General features: G+C 43.7%; 1 protein-coding gene across 1 annotated transcript in view; it reads left to right on the forward strand.

Annotated features, from left to right (window-relative positions):
• Positions 1–2,808: 2,808 nt before the first annotated feature.
• MFSD1 (major facilitator superfamily domain containing 1) overlaps positions 2,809–18,943 on the forward strand; it is a 57,586-nt gene continuing 41,451 nt past the window's right edge. The window contains exons 1-3 of the mRNA XM_033958778.1: positions 2,809–3,041; positions 12,701–12,753; positions 15,663–15,775. Coding sequence (XP_033814669.1) covers positions 2,819–3,041; positions 12,701–12,753; positions 15,663–15,775 — 389 coding nt within the window. The 5' untranslated portion in view covers positions 2,809–2,818. The remainder of the gene's footprint in view (positions 3,042–12,700; positions 12,754–15,662; positions 15,776–18,943) is intronic.

The following is an 18,943-nucleotide window of genomic DNA, read 5'->3' on the forward strand; positions in this document are numbered from 1 at the left end:
CTGAAGGTTTTTCCTAAAATTTAAGATCACATTCCCACTGGTCTTACTAGTGTGCAGTTGATATAAATAACTTTCAAGGAGCAAGTCTCCACCATTCAACATTTTGTACTTACAAAACTATCCAGCTAAATCAATTACTACTTCCCTTCATATACAGTATCTACCTATTTTTTTCAGAATGAGCATTGACTAATATCTCAGCTAATAAACTTGTCTTGGAGTTCTACAAATTTCTTTGATTTCTCTTACATTCAAATCCCCATAATATCCCCTTCTAGCACTATACGAGTGTAATGCCCTCTTTCTGCCTTGCCATTTGTCAAAGCACTTTATAGTCTGATAAGACCTGATTCTATAAACGGCATTTAGTGGCACCTACATTGCACCACTCGGCATGGTTGTCAATCAACTGCTAAATGCCACTTATAAAATCATGCGTAGTAGTACCTAAGCAGACTTAGGTGTCACTCAATCATTAAGCTAGTTTTATAGTGTCCTAATTTAGTGGCGCCTACATTGGATGCTTAACTCAACCACACATATTCTCTGCTCCTAACCACGCCTACTTTTTCAGATGAGAGTCATTAGGTGTGGGAGGGCATCTCCACTTAGGAATCACTAGGCATTCTAAAACTTCAGTGCTGAACTTTTAAATTGTCTAATTCCCCCCCCCCCTTTTACAAAACTAACGCAGTTTTTAGCACCAGCCTATGAGTGTTGCAGCTATTACCGCCACTAAAAACCACTCTGCGATTTTGTAAAAATAGGGGGAGGGGGGTATGGATTATCGCCATAGAATATTGTCTTTTTTCTAAAAAGTAATGAAACACTTAACTAAAAAAAGTTTCTTTAACATTTTTATTTTTTTTAAACTTGAAATTTGGTTAGTTCCTTTTATTTTTTTCTCAGTGTGCCTTATTTGCTAATATCACACGCTAAAATTAAAACTTTGGGAAATAAAAACAAGCCCCAAAACTGAACGAAATTTAGGGCTCCTTTTACAAAGGCACGTTAGCAGTTTAACGTGCGCTAAACTGTCGGCCACGCTAGCCGCTACCCCTCCTCGAGCAGGCGGTAGTTTTTTGGCTAGTGCGGGGGGTTAGCGTGTGATTAAGTCACATTTATTTTTAAAATCTGGGACCCTTATATACAAAAATTATCCTCGAAAGCAAGAAGTATGATTCTTAATACTTTATATTAAATTTAAGTAAATGTTTTTAATATTTTTATTTATTTGGTATTTCATATCACCTTTCATTCTAGGGTAGGAAGGGAAATAGGAATGATGATTTTAATATATGTTAAATTACTTGAAATGTATTTCTGTTTAATTCATTTATTATAATATAATAATATTAAAAAACAATCTAAAGTAATAAGGGGGAATATAGGAAAAAATAGATTAGATATATATATTTTGGAGGAATGATAAAATACGTTTGCAAATGTTTTATTATGAATTTAATTATAATGAATATCTATTTGTATCATATCTTAAATAATAAAATGCTAGCCGCGCATGCGCACTTGCCTCGCGTGTTCGCTGATCCCTTTTCTGTCGGGATGTGGCAAGACAAGTGCGCATGCGCGCTTATTACGTCACTGATGGAGAGCAGCGGAGAAGCGGAGTGGCCAGGTAAACAAAAAAAAAACCAACAACCGAGCGAGCTGGGCCGCTGAGAAAGCGCGGGAGGCCTGGCCCGGGCTGCGGATGAGTAAGGAGCTGGGGCAGTGAGCCTTCCCTGCGGCTGAAATGGAGCCTGGCCACCCTCCGCGACAGACCACAGGAGTCCGAGTCCTTTTCCGCTCACCCCCCTTCCCGCGGACCCGACTACCTTGGCGATTCAAGCAGCGTGTGCAGCAGTCTTCACACGCTGCTTCGGGCCCGTCTACTTCCCTGATTTGCTCTGCCCGTCTCTAATGATGTCATCAGGGACGTGCCAGAGTAAATCAGGGCAGTAAAAGGACCCGAAGCAGCGTGTGAAGACTGCTGCACACACTACTTGAATCGCCGGGTAGGTAGTCAGGTCCGTGGGAAAGGAAGGGGGGGCGCAAGGACTCTGGGGAGAATGGCAGACACTGGCCCTGTACTAACTCCCGTGGACAGGGGGAGCAGGAAGGGGTGCTGATGGACAGGGGGGGGGATGAAGGGAGGCCTATTGCTGGACAGAGGGAGCAGGAAGAGATGCTGATGGACAGGGGGGAGGTAAAACAAAGGGAGAAGGGCTGCTGCTGGATAAGGGGAGCAGTGAAGGGGTGGTGGTGGACACAGGGGAGGTAAAAATAAGGGAGAATGGACAGGAAAAAGCAGCTAAGGAGACAGAGAGAGAAAGAAATAAAGACAGACACACACATATATTCTAGCACCCGTTAATGTAACGGGCTATAAAGCTAGTTATTGTATATTTATTTGATTCCTTCAATAAAATGTTATAATAAAAAGTCAGGCATGCTGAAGCCACTAACGCGGCTTCACAAAAGGAGCCCTTAGAATCATCAAATGAAAGGAAAACGACTGGTGTGCAAACCCCTTCTGCAGTACTGCTAGAAGATATCCAAAGCTTAAGGTAGAAAGGCCAAGGTATACATGTAATCAATAAATAGATTTTTTTAACGGATCCTAAATTATAATTACCCGCTGAAAAGATCCTAAGAAAAAGTGTGCTGGCGTTGCTGTTCCCTAAAAGAAATAATGTTCTGTTACCGTTCAAAAACTGATTTATCCCAAAACACTGAGAAAAGACTACCCTCAATTGGAATTACTAAAAAGAAAGCCGGAAAATCTTTCCTCTCCCGTATATCCGGGTCAGGCGCTCACATGAGCGGCTGTCCCGTGATCAGTCGAGAGTCACATGACAGGTGGGGCGGAATGGCGGAGCGTGAGGAGCAGGAGGCTCTGCTAGAGGGGTCCGGAGATGGAGATGGAGCCGGCGAGCGCCTGCGTTCTACAGGGGAGAGCAGCGGGATGTCAGCCGTGTGTGATCCCAGCCGCTTCGCACATCGATTGGTTGTGTTGTTGATCATGTGTTTCTTGGGCTTTGGTAAGCGATGGTCCTATGAGGGTAGGAACTTGATGCAGTTAGGAATGGCTTGAGCAAGAGTTGTGATAGATAAGGGAAGAAAGGGGGAATTTGTAATACTCCATTGAACTTCTGAGAAATGTGTGAGAAGTTATTTTTATCCTGTGAAATCCAACAGTTGTACAGACTATATTTAATCATTAGCAGTAGTACTCGTCAGTAGCATTGCAGAGCATTCAAAACTTTGTACTATCTCATCCTTGATGCTTTCAAACAGGCTGCGATTTTACTTTTTCTACAAGTGATAATAGTAAACACGTTCACCCTCTTTTGAAATTGCCCTATGTTGTGCCAAGCTGGGAAGGCTCCTGGAAGCTCAATTAGAAGCTGAGCAAAAGTGGCCCTGCCCCTAAACAGGAAGGGTCCCTACTTCTGCCCACCCTGGAACAGAAGAAGACTACCCCCCCCCCCTCTTTACTTACCCGCAGGCTCTGTACTGGGTCTACAGTATCATTGGTGTAGGGCTAGACAGGGCAGGCAATCACTCCTGACCATGTGGGCTTCTTAGTCAAAATGGCTGCCAGGACGTCCTTTAGTAGTCTCACTAGATTGAAACTGAAACTTGCTAGCCATCAGACCACCAAAGACTGGAAGTACCAAAAACCATCCCATACAACCTCTCCCCCCAATCCCTACAGCATACAAAATCCTCCCCTCTCAAAACAAACCTAGATCCAGTGGCGTACCTAGGGGGGGGGCGGGGGGGGCGGGCCGCCCCGGGTACCAGCCCTAAGGGGGTGTTCCCGGCCTTGCCGTTCAGTCCCCCGCCACCCCCGAAGGACCGCTCGCCCCCCTGGCCTCCCCGCACCACCTATGAACAGCCGCAGCAGGATCGCGAAGTCAGCGTCAGCATCCCTGCGCTGCTTCCTACGACGCGATCCCGCCCCTCCTCTGACGTCAGAGGAGGGGCGGGACCGTGGCGCAGGAAGCAGCAGGGATCGCTGACGCTGACTTCGCGATCCTGCTGCGGCTGTTCATAGGTGGTGCGGGGAGGCCAGGGGGGCGAGCGGTCCTTCGGGGGTGGCGGGGGACTGAACGGCAAGGCCGGGAACACCCCCTTAGGGCTGGTACCCGACGCTGACTTCGCGATCCTGCTGCGGCTGTTCATAGGTGGTGCGGGGAGGCCAGGGGGGCGAGCGGTCCTTCGGGGTGGGTCGGGGCATCAGGCCTTCAGGGTGGGGCGGGCGGGCAGGCAAGCAGGCTTTCAAGGGGGAGGGGGTGACAGGCAGGCAGGCAGGCCTTCAAGGGGGGACAGGCCTTCGGGGGGGGGGGTGCAGACATTCAAGGGGTGCAGGCCTTCAAGGGGGGCAGGCAGGCCTTCAGGGGGGTGCAGACCTTCGGGGGGGGGTGTAGGCCTTTGGGGGGGTGCAGACCTTCAAGGGGGTGCAGGCCTTCAAGGGGGGAAAGGCAGGCAGGCCTTCAAGGGGGGGACAGGCCTACAAGGGGGGGGACAGGCCTACAAGGGGGGGGACAGGCCTACAAGGGGGGGGACAGGCCTTCAAGGGGGGGTGCAGGCCTTCAAGGGGGGGTGCAGGCCTTCAAGGGGGGTGCAGGCCTTCAAGGGGGGAAAGGCAGGCAGGCCTTCAAGGGGGGGACAGGCCTACAAGGGGGGGGGACAGGCCTACAAGGGGGGGGGACAGGCCTACAAGGGGGGGGACAGGCCTTCAAGGGGGGGTGCAGGCCTTCAAGGGGGGGTGCAGGCCTTCAAGGGGGGTGCAGGCCTTCAAGGGGGAGACAGGCCTTCAAGGGGGGGAAAGGCAGGCAGGCAGGCCTTAAAGGGGGGACAGGCCTACAAGGGGGTGGGACAGGCCTTCAAGGGGGGGACAGGCCTTCGGGGGGATGCAGACCTTCAAGGGAGTGCAGGCCTTCGGGGGGGGGGGGTGCAGTCCTTCAGGGGTGGGGTTTAGGCCTTCAGAGGGGGACAGACCTTCGGGTGGGAGGTAAAGTCCTTCGGGGGGTGCAGGTCTTCAGGGGTGGGTTGTAGCCCTTCGGAGGGGGGACAGACCTTCGGGGGAGGGGGGTCCTGGTGTAAAAGTACACAGAGGGAGAGAGGGAAGGGGGGGTTCAAAGATACATGCATATGCCAGACTTTGGGGGTTAGAAATAATGGGTCTAAAAACAGAGGAGTGGGAGAGAGATGGTGCATAATGGGATTTAGGGAGGGAAGGAACAGAAAGGGAGAGAACTTGGAAACAGGGGATGGTGTGGAGGGGGGATAGAGATACTGGATAGGAGGATAGTTGGGAACAGAAAGGGAGAGATGGTGGATCCTGGGGTGGTGGGGAGTTGAGAAAAGGTGAATCTGTGGATGGAGACAAAAAAAAGGAAAGATGCCAGATCTCCGGGAGAGGGAAGGGAAACGGAAGGGGAGAACAGAGATGGCAGACGGATGGTTAGCACGGAGAAAGGAGACCCTGGCAAGCAAGACAACAAGAGCCTGGGACCAACAAGATTTGAATATTGATCAGAGAACAAAAGGTAGAAAAAATAATTTTATTTTCTGTTTTGTGATTACAATATGTTAGATTTGAAAAGTGTACATGAGACAGCTTGAAATGGGAACTTTTCTATTTTTGTGAATGGCAAGGCTGAGTTCAGTTAAAATATATGCTTTATAAGAAAATATAATAATGTGTTTTATAAAGTTTATAAGCATTGCTGGCATACTCGGTGAGGTGTTCCTAGTGTTGGTGGTGGTGGTAGCATGTCAGTGTGTTGAGAGGAAGAGGTAGTCTGGGAAATTCTGCTGAGCAAACTCTGGGCCCATTTCCACCCCCAGTTAGTCCACTCCACTCAACTGGTTCACACACTGAGTGGGTCTTTGGGTGTTATTTCTGGGTAGTTGTTTTAGAATCTCTTCCAGTGGTTTGTCAGTATCTCCTTCTGGTCCAAGGAAGGAAACTTTGTCAACCTTAGCATTGACCTTCAGAATATGTTTGTAACAGCGCTGCTTGTGTGGCATTAGGCTATGTAGTGATCGAAAGAAAAAAACAGACCTTTGCACATTTTTGCACTATATGGTGGGTGTATGAGGAGATTCATTTCCTGCACAGTTAAGTCCATTTTTTCTACTGAATAATAGTATAGGTACAATGAAAGTAAATAGCAAAAATGTTTGAGTAGATAATTAAGGAAATCTTTTTCATATTGCTTGCTTATGGACTGGGAAAAAAGACTGTTCAAGCAAATGTCTCCAGAACTGCTTTAATGGAAAAATGTGATTTTTTTTTTTTTAAGTACTTTGTGAAATTTATTGTTGTTGTGAAATTTATTGTTATACTTTGTTTAAACTTAAAAAGCAGTGTCATTAACAGTGAATCTAATCGAAAAATCGATTCAACAGGGTGAATCGGATCGAATGAAATATTTTTCTCTGAATCGGGCAGCACTATTGGCTACCATGAGAATGGGCTACTGGGCATGATGGACCATTGGTGTGACCCAGTTAGGCTATTCTTATGTTATGTTCTCATCTGTAGGGGCCTTTGTTTTCACTTCTTATTTTAATGTATTTTTTTCCTGGGAACTTATCAGTGTTTTTTTATAATGGGAACAAAAATGGAAGAGAATTAATGTGTGTGGAATGGGGGGGGGGTAACTAATTTCTTCAGCTAAATAATTCAATCCACTTCAAACAGACATAGGAGAACTCACGCACCATTCACACACCCTCCAACCAAAAACGTCAAAAGAAAAAAAACTGTTCGACAACCTCCTAGCCATTCGAGCTGCAACACTTGACCCCCAACTCTACAACCTATTGACCTCGACCACAAACTACAAAACCTTAAAAAAAGAAATAAAAACCCTTCTATTAAAAAAACACATAAAACCAAACTAACATAATCAGAACTGTCCCAAGCATCACCTGCAACTACTCCATATGTACTTCTGATGTCATGACAATTCAGACATAATTTATGTTATGTTATGTTTGGAATAATGGTTACATAAATGAGGTTCAATAAAAGAAAATTTTCTGTGGGAGCATTTGTTGGAACTTCTGTTATCCTGATTTCTTCTATCTGTGGGCTTTCTTTAGCTAACCTACTTATCTGGGGCTTTCCACTTCTGCAGCTGCCCTTTTCACGGTCCACTTTGCGCTTGCACTCTCTGGGGAGGGGGGGTTGGGTCTGGGCTTGGTGGGGTAGGTGTGTCTGGTAGTTTTGTCTGGGTGGTGGCTGGGTGTTTCTTGGGTGCTTGTTGTGCGGATTGGTGTGTCTGGTGAGCGGTCTGGGTGTTGTTGCTTGTGGGGGTTTTTTTCATTATAAAATATGGCTGAGGGTCTAGTCCGGCTTATTATTCTTGTGGGTTCTGGGGTGGGATTTGTTTGCTTGCCCCAAGTTTTGGCCTTTTGTTGTGTATTGCTATGCCTCTCATTGGCAATTTTCTCTTGGGAGAGGCTTGTTCATGCTTGTTGTTGCTGTTACTCTCATTCTGTGTTCTTTTTGATAATGTATAAGTTTCTGTACAGACCATGGTTGCTTGTCTGGACCTTTTGCCATTCTCAATAAAAATACTTTGGAAAAAAAAAAAAAAAAAGAAAATTTTCACTGCCTGTTTCTATTCTGACCATTTATTCCATTTCATGGTTATTGCAAAAAAAAAAAAAAAAAAAAAATTTTACATGAGGGGGGGGGGGGGGTGTCAAAAAATGATGGGCCCCGGGTGCCACATACCCTAGGTACGCCACTGCCTAGATCTACAAAGCTAAAGAATCTTAAAGATTCTTAACCTAGCACACCCTCCCCCTTATCCTCCCCTACCCCAAGAGCAGCCATCACCAAAAATAATAACATAAGCGTCCAGCTGTCTCCACAGATCTTAGTGTAACAGGTTCAGAATTAAACTACATCCTTGTGGGTGTAAAGCATTTAAATAAGAGTCCCAAGTAAGTAAAAATTGCACTATCCTTGTGGGTGTAAAGCATTTAAATAAGAGTCCCAAGTAAGTAAAAATTGTGCTTCAAGCAACCCTCCCACCCAATTAGCTAAAAGATGAAGTTGAGCTCTCCATGTCCATGTCAGAGGAAGTGCACACTTGCAAGATGCACTTACGAGTCAGAAGGCATATCTTACGACAAAACAAAGTCTCCCTCTTGTGCAGGCCCGGAAAGCTCAAGGGAGATCCAACACTAGTTTCTCCACCGTACCGCTAAGGGATAGGTCAAAATGGTCCTCAAATATTGCAACACTGCCCCCCCCCCAAAAAAAAAAAAATTTTTTTTTTGAACTCGCCAATACCCCCAAAAGAATGAGAAAAATTATTTGGGTCCCTGTTACATTTAAGACATAAAGGGGTCTCAACCCCTCCTAGCTGATGTAGTTGCACCTGAGTAAAATAAGCTCTATACCAGTGTTTTTCAACCTTTTTTGGGCAAAGGCACACTTGTTTCATGAAAAAAATCACGAGGCACACCACCATTAGAAAATGTTAAAAAATTTAACTCTCTGCCTATATTGACTATATATAAAGTAATTCTCTTGAATAGGAATCAAATAAACACAAAGAAAGTATTTTATAATTACTTTATTACAAAATAAAAATTATAAAAATTATAAAATACTTTATTCAGTGCGAAACCTGGGCCTGTTTGGCTGAACACAAAGCTGATATTCTGGCTGGAATCGAAGAAAGACACACACGTAGCTCTTCGTCAACAGCTCTCAGTCTCTCTCTGTATTTGGTTTTTATAGTATACAAAAATAGACAAATATACCCTCCATCCTTTTTATTAAACCACAATAGCAGTTTTTAGCGCAGGGAGCTGCGCTGAATGTCCAGCGCTGCTCTTGACGCTCATAGGCTCCCTGCGCTAAAAACCACTATTGCGGTTTAGTAAAAGGTGACCATATTGTAAAATATAGACAGCAGATATAAATTCAGAACTGTGCATAGTAAGTGAAGGGAAGTTTTCATCTCTGGGAATTTACCCAGTTAACTATTAAGTTATTTGGGCAAATTCCTTTGAAAACTGTGGTAATACTGCCTCCATTTTGCTAAATTTAAAATAAAATCATTTTTCCTACCTTGTCTGGTGATTTCTGGTTGCACTTTCTTCTTCTGACTGTGCATCCAATCTTTCTTCCCTTCTATCAGCCTGTATGCTTTCTCTCCTCCACACCTCATTCCCTTCCACAACTTTTTCTTCCTCTCTCCCTGACCTTTCTTTCTTTTTTTCTGTTTCTCTTCTTTCCTTCTGTTTCCCTGCCTGCCCCCTTTCTTTCTTTCTCCCTGCCGTTCCCCAAGCCACTGCCGCTGCCATCGGGGAACAGGACCCACCAATGATAACAGGCCCCAAAGCCGACGCCGACGCATGCTCTCCCTGACGTCAATTCTACAATCGGAGAGGAAGTTCCGCCCAGCCAGGCAGCGATTGGCTGGCCCGAACTTCCTCTCCGACTGCAGAATTGACGTCGGGGAGAGGAAGACTGATTGGCCCGATAGATTAGATCGCCAAGACAAAGTGAGTCCTGGGTGATCGACTCACTTTGCCTTGGCGAGCTACTGGCGCCCCTGCCTCGGGCCCCCTGTCAGCTCCGGGCCCGGCGGCCCTGCGGCACACCAGGCAGCATCTCGCGGCACACTAGTGTGCCGCGGAACAGCGGTTGAAAAACACTGCTCTATACAACACTGGCATAACATTCTCTTAGAACTGTTCCTGTTACCAATCTCCCAAATTGGTAATGGGAGCGATGCTGAGAGAATTTTACGCCTTCCCAAGGCCACCAAGATTTCTCAAAGAATTCCATCGGGCCAGAGTGACATGAAGCTCCCCCTCCCATTCCAGTGTGATAAACTGCAAATCCTTGTTATCCTCAAAGTCAAGTAAAATCTTATGTAATGCCGACATCAAAATATTAAAAGGCTCTTCACTTGATAGTATGCAAAAGTGTCACTCCAGCATAACCCCAGTTGCTCCCCAAGGGTAGGAAGGGGGCAGAGTCTTCTCAGTTAGAAGGTGTTCCACTAAAGAAAGGCCTCTTGCTTCCCATCGTGCAAAACGAGTTATCCATGCCAGGCTCAAAGGCTGGGTTTCACCAAAAAGGCAGCTGATTTAGTGACTGGAGCATCATCCCCCAGTTTTAACAATTGGATTTCTCAGATCGCAAGTGACAGCAATAAAATGTTCATCCTTATTTCCGATGGAAGAGCACTCTTTGGCAGATGAAGCAATGCGCGCAAGGAGTAGGGGGCATAAAAGGCCGATTCAGAAGTAGTAGATGTGTATTGTTGTTCCCCCGACCAATCTTTTAAATGTCTCAAAAGATAAACAGAATTATAAAAGCCAAAGTCAGGGAAACCCAAACCACCTCGTGACCAGTTCCCCACCAGACAAGTATAACGGAGCATAGGTTTATGATCATTCCAGCAAAAGTGAGAAAACAAGCGATCTAATGGCTTCAAATCTTTTTTCAGTAATTTGAGAGGTAACAGTTGCATGGCATATAACCATTGGTGAAACAATACCATACGGATTAAGCTATTCTACCAAGAAGACTCAGGGGTAGGTTTTTCTAGTTCTCCAACTGACGTGATGTGTGTTGAATTAAAGCCTGATATTAACTGAGTAAAGCCTTTGCATCGAAACTGTGATTTCTATCCCCAAATTACAGAAATAATTGGTCATCCAACATAATGGAAATGCAGAACCCCACAGACTTTTCAAAGCAGGACAGGATGGTAGAGCCTCCGACTTACTAAGGTTCAACCCAAACCCCACGTAGTCCCCATATTCTCTGATATTTTCCAACAAAGCCACCAAGGAGCGCCTGGGATCCGTGATATCAACCAAGATGTCATCTGCAGAAGCAGCCACTTTAAAACAATGACCCCCAATCTGTAGTTCCTTGATATTAATATTTAAGTGAAGAAGAGGGTCTAAGGACAAAATAAACAACAATGGGGAAGGGGACAACCTTGCTGAGTCTCAATGAATCCCAATTCGAGAAGATCTACAATCGTTGACCAAGAGAACTGCCTCTGGAGATGCATACAATGCTTTGATGGCTGAGATAAAGCACCCAGAAAACTCATAATGATCCAGGGTGGCATATAAATAATCCCCGCGGATCCTGTCGAATGTCTGTTCCATGTCAAAACTGATAAGTAGTGAGGGTAGGATCTCCTGAACATGAAATTCCAAAGATGTCAAAAATTTTTGAATATTCTTTGCCACTGATCGACCCCGCAGAATCCCTACCTGGGATTCATGAAGAAGATGGGGTAGTACATGTACCAAATGATTAGCCAAAACTTTAGCCAAGATTTAAACCGCACAATTAAGTAAAGAAATAGGACAATAAGACTCGGGCTTGGTCGGGTCCTTCACTGGCTTCGGAATCACGATTATTTGAGCCACATCAAGGTGTTCGGGCATGGCTTCAGCATTAATCATCACATTAAACATCTGAGTGTGTGGCAAAACAATGTTTGCCTTCAGGAGTTTATAGAATTCAGCTTGAAAGCCATCCAAGCCCGGAGCCTTCAATGCCGGACTCTGCTCAATAGTGATCGCAACTTCAGCCTCCGATATGGGAGCATTTAAAAGTTCCAAGTGAAGTGAGACCGGATGAGGTGCATCTATATTATCTAAGTAAAGCTCCCCCGGCAGTCCAGTCTCCAAAGGTGAGATGTAGAACCAAGCATAAAAATCCCGAAACACTGCACAAATCTCTGCATCCTTGGTGACCCTGTTATTCCTGTCAGAGTTCAAAGTCACAATTTCCCGCCAGGCTGTTGTTGATGCATCGTGTCCAATCCTTCCATTTGGTCCTCGACATCACACACACGTTGTTTAAAGTGATAAAAATCTTGGCTCATCCCTTCGAGCTGCTTCTGAAGCATCTCAAGCCCTGGAGTGATAGTATGGAATATTGTTACTCCTTGGGTTTTGGCCAGGTAATAGTGACCTGGATTGGCCACCGTGAGAACGGCTACTGGGCTTGATGGACCATTGGTCTGACCCAGTAAGGCTATTCTTATGGTCTTATCAATTGGTAGAAGTCGCTTATCCAGAATCACCTCGAGAGCTGTCTTCCGATGTGATCTCCACTACTAATGTGGAGGCAACTGGCGGGCCAGCCATATCTTGTGGAGACGCCATCTTAGCTGCAGCAGTGGCGCTTCCCCGAGCCTTCTCCTTTCACACTGCTTTAGAAGCCGTAGACTTCTCAAAGTACTAAAACACGTTCCGTGTAGTTAGCAAAAGGATAGCAAAAGCGGCTGTAGCTTCGGAAAGGGCAAAGACAACTCCAATTTGGGTTTATTTGGGCAGGCAGCAGGAGAGGCACTTTTCAGCATCCTCTTCCTTGCATAGCGTCACATGATCTCTTCATCTCTTGAATGTTTTATAGCACTGCATACGTCTAGCAGTAGAGCAGCCAGGTAGCCATATCATTTCACACAAGATAGGTGACCAGAAAATGGTGATAGTGAGTCATGAGGAGTTGCCAGTGGCAATGGTCAAAAAAATAAATACAGTACTCCAGCTGCAATGGGAAAAAGGAAGAAAGTGGCGAAAATAATCATTGTAGCTCTAGATCCCAGGTTTAATTCAATTCAAAACTATATACGGTTTTTCTACAGTTTTAATGTATCTGATGCTTTTCTTCTTGTAGGTAGTTATTTTTGCTATGATAATCCTGCTGCTCTGCAGATTCAGGTTCAACGGGTAAGTGAGTTTAAATTTACTTCCAGATGCAAAGTGAAAATATCTTCCTAATGTTTTGCGAATTACTCTACAAAATACCAGAGGGCCCAATATTCAAAGGATTCATGCTCCTAAGTTTGAGAATTATGTTCATAATTTGGCCTCTTTGACAATTTATGGCCTCTTTGACAAAGCCGCACGGCAACAGCCCCGAAACCCTTTAAATCTCTATGGGCTTCTGGGACGTTAGCGCAGCGCAACCACTAGCGCAGCTTTGTAAAAGAGGCTGTTACTAGAGCTGACTGCATGCATTTTTACTCAGAATGTCAGCAAACTCTTAAATTTAGGGTTATAAAAAGTGGGTGGAGAAAAGAAGTTAGGTGCTTAGTACTGATTTTTAGTACGAGGCTTATAATCTGAGCAAATGTTTGGGAGACCTAAATTAATGAGCATAACTTGTAGCCCCTAAATTTAAGATAAAAAATTTAAAGTTCCTGAGTTTGGCTGTAAATAGGGCACAGATTTAGGAGGCAAACCTAAGAGTGTACGTAAATTTAGGAGCTTGGTGTTTTCTGAATATATGTCTGGGGTGGCATTAGGCGTTGTAAAACGTCTCTGTAGGTGCAATTCAGGCACTTTTTTTTAGGCACCAGTGGGCGCTTCCATTTTTTTTTTCTTTTACATGCTTTTTTTTTCTTATTTTAAACAATGTTTTCAACTTAAGTTAGGCGCTGGTGGGCCGCTTACTGGTGTCTAACTGTTTATAGAATCTAGGCCTTAGTTCGGTAAAGTGCCTAATTTATGTTCGTTAGATATGAATTTTTTTATGCTCATTTATGGAGACAATAATCACTCATGTAGTAGGTCTACTCTGTTGATTATACACAGTGGTCTCAAACATGCGGCCCCCCATGGACTATTTTGCGGCCCACGATCTGTCCTCTCCACTTCACAAGTTTTCCGATTACATTACATTACATTACATTAGGGATTTCTATTCCGCCTGTGCCTTGCGGTTCTAGGCGGATTACAATATAGAAGATATCTGGGACATTCCAGTAGAGTTACATTTCAGGATAAGAGTAAGTTACAGGAACAGTAATGAGTTATGATACTACAATTTCACAGAAGATAATACTTATTACAGAAGATATTACATATAATAGAAGATAATGCATTTTACAGAGGTAATACATGTCAACTCGATCGGTTAAATCGGGTGTAGTGTAGAAGAAATTACAGTACATTCTAGATCGCAGATAAAAAGATGATATAGGTGGGTATTTCCGAAGTCGTTGATTGGGAGCTCATTGGGTGGTGGTTAGAGTGATGGGATTGTGGAGAGGACAATCGCGTACAGACTGCAGCTCGCCTAAAGCAGGGGTCCCCAATCTGCTTTCTTTCCCTTCTCACTGCCCTCCCTAAAGCCACCACAATCGTGGAACAGGCCAGGCCGAGGTCTTAGCTCTCCCTACTTATCTTCCCCAGCTCGGAGCCGACCAATTCTTGCCACCCAACGTCATTTCTAATGTCGGGGAGGAAGTTCCGGGCCAGCCAATCGCTGCCTGGCTGGGCCGGAACTTCCTCTCCGACATTAGAATTGACATCGGGTGGTGAGAATTGGTCGGCCCCGCGCTAGGGAAGATAAGCAGGGAGAGCTAAGAACTCGGCGCTGGCCTGTTCCCCAATTGCGACGGTGGCGGCCTGTTCCCCAATGGTGGTGGCTTGGGGGAGGGCAGGGAGAAATAAAGAAAGAAAGTGGGGGACAGGGAGACAGAAAGAAAGAAGGGAGATGGGACACAGACAGAAAGGGGCATGGAGAGAGAAAGACAGAAAGAAAGGGCAGGCATGGAGAAAGAAAAAAGAAAGAAAGGGGGCAAGGAGAGAGAGAGAAAGATGGACATATAGAAAGAAAGGGCATGGAGAGAGAGAGAAAGAAAGAAGGGGGCAGGGTGAAAGAAATAAAAAGTTGAGGGATGGAAGGAGACAGATGCCAGACCAGGGGAAAGGAAGGAAGGAGAGAGGGAGAGAAAGGAAAGAAAGAGATGTCAGACCATGGAAATAGGGACGGAAGAAGAGAGAGATAGAAGGGAAGGGAAGACATGGAAATGTAGATTTTGAAAAGAAAGCAGAAAAATTGAATATTAAGTTAATGCTAAAGATGGATGCAAGGCAGAAAGTGAAGACGGAGAGAAAACAGTGAAAGGACAAGAAGGCCCTGGAAACAGTTAAAAGCACAGAAAAATAAAGTCACCAGCCAACAAAGGTAGTGAAAATGATTTTATTTTCAATATAGTGATTGAAATGTGTCAGTTTTGAGAAAGGAAAGATATTAAAATTTAAATGTGAGGGCTGCAGAAAAAATAGGGTACTTGGAGGGCCGCAGAAAAAATAGTTAATGACAATTTGCATAAGGTAAAACTCTTTATAGTTTATAAATCTTTCCTTTAACTGTTAAAGGAAAGATTTATAAACTATAAAGAGTTTTACCTCATACAAAGTTGTCATTTCTTTAATAAGACATTAACTATTTTTTCTGCGGTCCTCCAAGTATCTACAAATCCAAAATGTGGCCCCACTAAGGGTTTGAGTTTGAGACCACTGATTATACATATATGAGAAGTCTGTGTTGTCATGTGATGACTATTTATATTATGGTCCACTTTTATATTGGTAGTGTTACAAGTATGATACAATTTGCACTTAGGCCATTTTGAATGATTGATAATCTGTTGTCCAAACACTTTAAGGATTTTTGATGGATTGTCTTTATATAACAGGTACCTTTTTGGAACTTGGACATAGGTGTCCTTCTAGACACGTGCATGTAGGAAGTAATTTTATAAGTATAGATGGATATTGAAATTAACATTCTGGAATTATGCTCCTTTGTAATCATTTAATAGTTTCCTTCTTAATTGTGTGTTTAGGACATGAAGGTGAATACTGCAACTTTCATGGAGTTGTATGCCTGGTATTCTTGGCCCAATGTCATTCTCTGTTTCTTTGGAGGGTTTCTAATAGACAGAGTGTTTGGAATACGGTAAGCAGAACTAAGAAGCTCTTGGACATCAACCATAGTAACTGATTTAAAATATTTACAAAATATAAATTTTTATTAATTATATTATGATCATATTTTAATATGCTAGTTCTTTCCTCTTCTGCTGTATATTTATTAGTATTATATTTATAACCTGCCTTACTAAACCCAACAATTCCAAATATAATCCATAAATAAGCATAAGCACATGAAGGTTCAGGGGGTAATACTGGACCAAGGCCTAACCATGAAAGACCAAGTGGACTCCCTAGTCAGAAAGGGTTTTTTTACTCTCTGGAAACTTAGGTCCATTAAAACATACTTCAACGCTTCATCATTCAGAATTCTGGTACAATACCTAATACTAAGCCATCTCGATTATTGTAACATTGCCCATCTGGCAATCTCCCAGAAGAATATGCAGAGACTGCAACTGGTACAAAATGCGGCAGTCAGGTTGATCTTTGGGTTGAAGAAGTCCAATCACATAACCTCTTCCTACCAACTCCTACACTTGTTGCCAATGGAGGCACGTGCGAAGTTCAAGCTGGGATGTTTCTGCTTTAAGGTACTATCCGGTCTAACCCCTAAATATATAACTGACCTCTTCTCCTTCTCAACCAACAGGCATAAGAGAAATACACACCTGAAGTTCATCTCCCCATCGGTTAGAAGATGTAAATTTAAAAGACACCATCAACATCTTCTATCTTATCAAATAGCCTTATGGGGCAAAGACCTGGAAAAACTAATTATACACGCAAATAAATATGGTGAATTTAGGAAACACCTAAAAACATACTTGTTCTTGAAGTACCTAGGAAACGAAGCTGTACAATCTCCCATCACAATCTCTCCCATAACAACTGATCCCTTAAATTGTTAGCCACTAATCGTGTCTGTTAGCCACTAATCTCTAACTATGTATGTTCCACTCAATTTGTAGCATCTTTCTAATCATTGTAAACCGCATAGAACTTCATGGTCCTGCGGTATATAAACTGTTATTATTATTATATTTAATAAAAAGTTTAATTTTATATGATAAATCCATATGCTTGCATACTGTTGAGATATCCTCCCCACTTCATTAGGTAGAAGGACCTGCTGTGTCAGAACAAAACAAGCTTATATACCAAAACTTAATTCAAACTGTCCCCCATTAAAAGCATCTAAAGCTGCCAAATGTCTCCAAGAAACAACAATAGCTTGACTGAGCCAGTCATGCCCAACTTTAAGATGGCAAAGGTCTTCTGTCATGATGTTTCAGCTCAGTGTCCTGGAGTTTCACCTTTTCTATGAGGGGCCATTTTTTTTTTTTTTTTAATAGATAAGCTACAACAGTGTCTTTTCCAAGCTGCAGCTGGAGGGTCTTGGTTTTGGATTTGGCACTGAATCCTCCAATCACCTCCACCTGTAAGCCCTCCCCTTCCATGGCAGTCTAGGCAGCCATTGCATTGAGAGCAGTGGAATGGGGCAGGAAGCTTTGTTTCTGCTTCTGAAGAGGTCGCTGTACCACCAGGACTTCCTGAGGGTCTGTGGGTGGTTGTAGAGGAGCGAGTTTTGTTTTCAGTTTCTCCAAACTCCAAGCTTAGGCTATGACTGTCCAGATGAAGCTAAATGCTCCAAAAACAAAACTCGTCTGGCTAGGCCCAAAATTGGACTGTCTTCCTCCAACTGTAACTTTGAATTCCGGGGTTTCCTTACAGATTGAATTCTCTTCCAAGATATTGGGAGTTCTCATAGACTCCTCACTTACTTTTAAGGATCAAATAAACTCTCTTTGTTACGAAGTGCTTTTTTAGCCTTCGAATGCTGAGGAAGGTCATAGCTCTTTTCCATCAACAGCACTTTTCTGTTCTGGTCCAATCCATCATATTATCCCGGCAATGCAGTCTAGCTTGGTGTAACAAAGTCATGCCTTCAAAGACTCCAACTGTTACAGAACACTGCTGCAAAATTAATCTTTGGAAAAAGTAAATTTGATCACGTGTCTCCTTTGCTTCTAAACCTTCACTGGATCCATTTCAAATGTAAATGTACCACTTTCAAACTCCTATATGGTATTTTTGCCCTTCTTATCCCTCTATCATGGAATGCTTATAGATTCTCTCATGCAAGAGATACCCTACAATTCAAACTCTCCTTCAGTAAAGGGGATCAAGAAACTGAGTCAATCTTTTGTTTTCAAATTAACTCAACTATGGAATGAAATCTCTCTTATCTTTAGAGGCCCTGGTCCTTTTCAATTTTTTTCATAAATCTTTAAAAAAAACTATGTTTGCTAAACATTTCGGAAACCATCCGCATTGATATCTTTTTTGACTGTTCTTTTTTTTCCATCTTTTTTGTATTTTTTAATTACTGTTAACCGATTCGAGCTCCATTTTGGTTGAAGACCCGGTATACAAAGCTAAGTTTTAGTTTAGTTTAGTTTCTGCCAAATCAGTAGTGGTTGTAGATTCAGTTTCGGCTTTGGCAGAACCCAAAGATCCTGGGTTCAGTCAGGCTCTAGGGTTAAGTGACTTGCTCAGAGTTAAACCCAGTTCCCAGGACCTCAGCTCACTGTATCAAATAGTTGGTGCTTTAGCCTTCTTGTATTTATATGTTAATGAATGATGACCAGTGGAGGGTTCACAGAACAGAAGTAAAGAATCTTTCTAATTCAAAACCTCCACTGGCTAAGCAACACTATTCTGGAAGCTTTGCGGTCTTACCAAACTCTCTCACTGGCAGCCTCATATAGGCTCTATTATAGAAATTTTGGGGGTGGGGGTGGAGCTGGTTTTCTACCTGTTCTTTGATCAGTGCTGTCTTGCATTTCCCCTGAGCTATCATGCCACTTTTCTTTTATCAGTCCTTTACAAAATACAGAGGCCTGATGGTAAGGAAATGCCATCCAGTCATTTGCAAACTCTAGTTAAGGTTTGATTTTATTTTTGTCATGTGTGTGCACATATATATATATATATATCTATAAAATCGGAGGTATGTATGTGTGTGTGTATGTGTGTATGTGCCGCGATCACGCAAAAACGGCTTGACCGATTTGAACGAAACTTGGTATGCAGATCCCTCACTACCTGGGATGATATGTTCTGGGGGTCTCGCGGCCCACCTGCACACGTGGGCGGAGCTACAAACAGACAATCAGATTTCACCCATTCA

The sequence above is a fragment of the Geotrypetes seraphini genome, chromosome 9 (genome assembly GCF_902459505.1).
Source record: "Geotrypetes seraphini chromosome 9, aGeoSer1.1, whole genome shotgun sequence".
Taxonomy (NCBI): Eukaryota; Metazoa; Chordata; class Amphibia; order Gymnophiona; family Dermophiidae; genus Geotrypetes; species Geotrypetes seraphini.